The 2,612-nt window shown below is 36.4% G+C and overlaps 1 protein-coding gene across 1 annotated transcript in view; it reads right to left on the bottom strand.

Moving 5' to 3' along the window:
• LOC104627317 (protein TANC1-like) overlaps positions 1-2,394 on the bottom strand; it is a gene marked incomplete at its 3' end in the record, with an annotated part of 11,752 nt that extends 9,358 nt beyond the window's left edge. The window contains exons 1-2 of the mRNA XM_010295469.1: positions 2,382-2,394; positions 1,469-1,726 (exon numbers count right to left, since the gene is read on the bottom strand). Coding sequence (XP_010293771.1) covers positions 1,469-1,726; positions 2,382-2,394 — 271 coding nt within the window. The remainder of the gene's footprint in view (positions 1-1,468; positions 1,727-2,381) is intronic.
• Positions 2,395-2,612: the final 218 nt, after the last annotated feature.

Raw genomic sequence — 2,612 nt, 5'->3', positions numbered from 1 at the left:
AAGCGGTTTTACGGAGAACTGTGGTATGCTCTCTCCCCTGTGAACCTGGGCATTACTGTATTCCTATCATAACATGTTGCTGCAAAATAATCCTTCAACAGCAGAATTTTGAAACAATATGCTAATAACTTTCAATGTATTTTAAAACTTCAAATTAAGAATGTAGTACGTGTTTCAGCATCTTTCATGACACTTCATGAAGCATTCTAAATGTTACAACTGGTTTTTTTAGCATCGGATTTTGGTTATTACTGACAAGTCTTAAGCTCTTGATAACATTTACTGAGCTGCATACTAGCATCTTTTTCTGTTGCAATTCCAATATATTACAAATTGTTGGACTTTTCTCGAATAAACATACTATATACTTCCTTTGAAAATGAAATGGAGAATGTTTCTTCCCCCCGCCCCGCCCCAGCTGAACCAACATGTTTGTGCCATCACAATGAAACCACAGAACTAGTGCTCATATTACAATCCAAAACCTTCAAAAATTTAAAGTGGTATTGTCAGAAGTCAAAGATTCTCAGCAAAATTGCTAGCAGGTTCTTTGCCAAAATTTTGCCATTGGCAATTTCAAAAGTTGGTTTAGTAGCAGTATTTCCCTTGTACATCTTGGCATACTAAGAAAATGCTATGCATCAATTTTTGCTTCATCTTTTATACTAAAAATACTCCTTTTTACTGACAATATTTTCCATCTGGAATGAAGTGTAATATCCTCCTCTCTTCCCTCTAGGAATCACCAACTCCCAAGCCCTAACCTCATTCCTGAAGTTTTTTTCACTCTGCATTTACAAAGTTTAACTTTGATTTCTTATTTAGCTAAACCTACTGCCACATACATGGCACCCATGCTTCTGAACACGATCAGAACATCTTTCTTGCAGGGTTACATTGAAGTAAGCGAATTGCCCATTACTGTTACAATTCGATGGGCTCTACTAAATTTCAAGAGCTTCTTCAGAGATGTGTCCATTTCACAACTCCCAGAAAAAGTGGTGGTAAGGCCACATACGTATCTATCGCAACTGAACTGACTCATCTTGCTATCAGAAGGCAGAATTTCACATAGTTCTTTCAAAAAATGTATACATAACTCATTCAACAGAGATCAAAGTATGATTTTGATCTTAGTCAGATTTACACATCTAGCAAATGTGAGCACACACAAAAGCAACAACCTCAAGGAGTTAGCTGACACCAGATACAGTCCTAGAATGACTGATGGATATTTACAGTGTTCGAAAATTTCTGACTGAACCAATACCTACTAAAAAGCATGATAAAAGCCCTCTCTATGACAATTTTAAACAACTTAGGTAATGCTCATCTATTCAATTTAGAACCTAGGCTTTTTTATTTTTGTATAAAAATAATTTCATACTAACAACATAAGTTGAACAGAAAGATTCAACAGAAATGTCCTATCATTGAGAACATCCTGTTTTCTACCTCAGGACTTTACCTGCAACAGAGTTTGGACGAGGCATTATTAAAGAGCCAGAACTTTGAGCATAAGGAACGGGACCCTCTCCTGCTGGTACTTCTTTTGGCAAATTCTCAGCAGATCCAATGGCCTCCTCTTCTGCAACAGGTGAACAATTATCTGTTCTTCGATCATGACTAATCCCTTGATGTTTTCCAGCTTGGAGACTCCCATCCTTGCTCCATTCCAAACTGGATCCACTACGATCATCAGTTTCTGATGAACTTGTTATAGTTGCTGAAAAAAGAAAAAAAAGCAACTGAAGTACACATCAGAGGAAAATGGTGCACTTGTGTTAATATGGGTTATAATTTTCATACTCAAATGTCATTTTGGGACAGCAGATATCCAAGTATTTCTTCACTGGATATTTTGTTAAATTTAAGGAATATTATTTATCTAAAAGAGCCAAACAACACAGCTTCTCAGATTGGGATAAACACCTGAGAAAGGAGGCAAGAAAATGTTCCGAAGAATCCAGGTGTATCTTTTGATCTACGTAATTTGTGCAGAGGAGAAAACAAACAAACCGTTTATGACTTTATATCAAGAATTTACTACTTCACCAAAACATGTCTCAACTTCTTTTAAAAATTAAAATTCTATAACGTATCTTGCAATTTTTCAAACCACTCTGTAAACATGGAGACAATAAAAGCTCATTAAGAAGTAAAAATTGCATCTAGACTAATATTTTACAAAAAAGAATTCAAAATTCAGTTCTCTGAATTCTTATCATTTCTGCTTCACAACATACGGGATGTTTGGTCACAAGTAGGCTCCCAACTTTGGAAGAACTGTGCCAGTGTTTTCAGTGTTGTTCCAAGATCTAGCCGACCTAAAATGGAGAGCTTAGCTACATTAGGATGACACTCAGCCTGCACTCACGTACCTGGCACACACATCTTGACAGAAAGCTTCCAGCAACTGAGCTGTTCTACTCCTTTCTGAAGTACCTACCACATTTCACTGTCAGAAAGAGCATGCAAGGCTAGGTGCATGCTTGGTCAGACCCAGTAGAGTATATAAACAAAATTTCAGATTATATTAAGCATACTGATTTAGTTTTTTAAAGTATTTCAGTGCACTGCAGTATAAACTAAATTGGAGGCTCAAATAAAGG

This window comes from Phaethon lepturus, unplaced genomic scaffold (genome assembly GCF_000687285.1).
Source record: "Phaethon lepturus isolate BGI_N335 unplaced genomic scaffold, ASM68728v1 scaffold45299, whole genome shotgun sequence".
Lineage (NCBI taxonomy): Eukaryota > Metazoa > Chordata > Aves > Phaethontiformes > Phaethontidae > Phaethon > Phaethon lepturus.
Note: the sequence above shows the minus strand (reverse complement) of the source record. Positions and strands in the feature narration are given on the sequence as shown.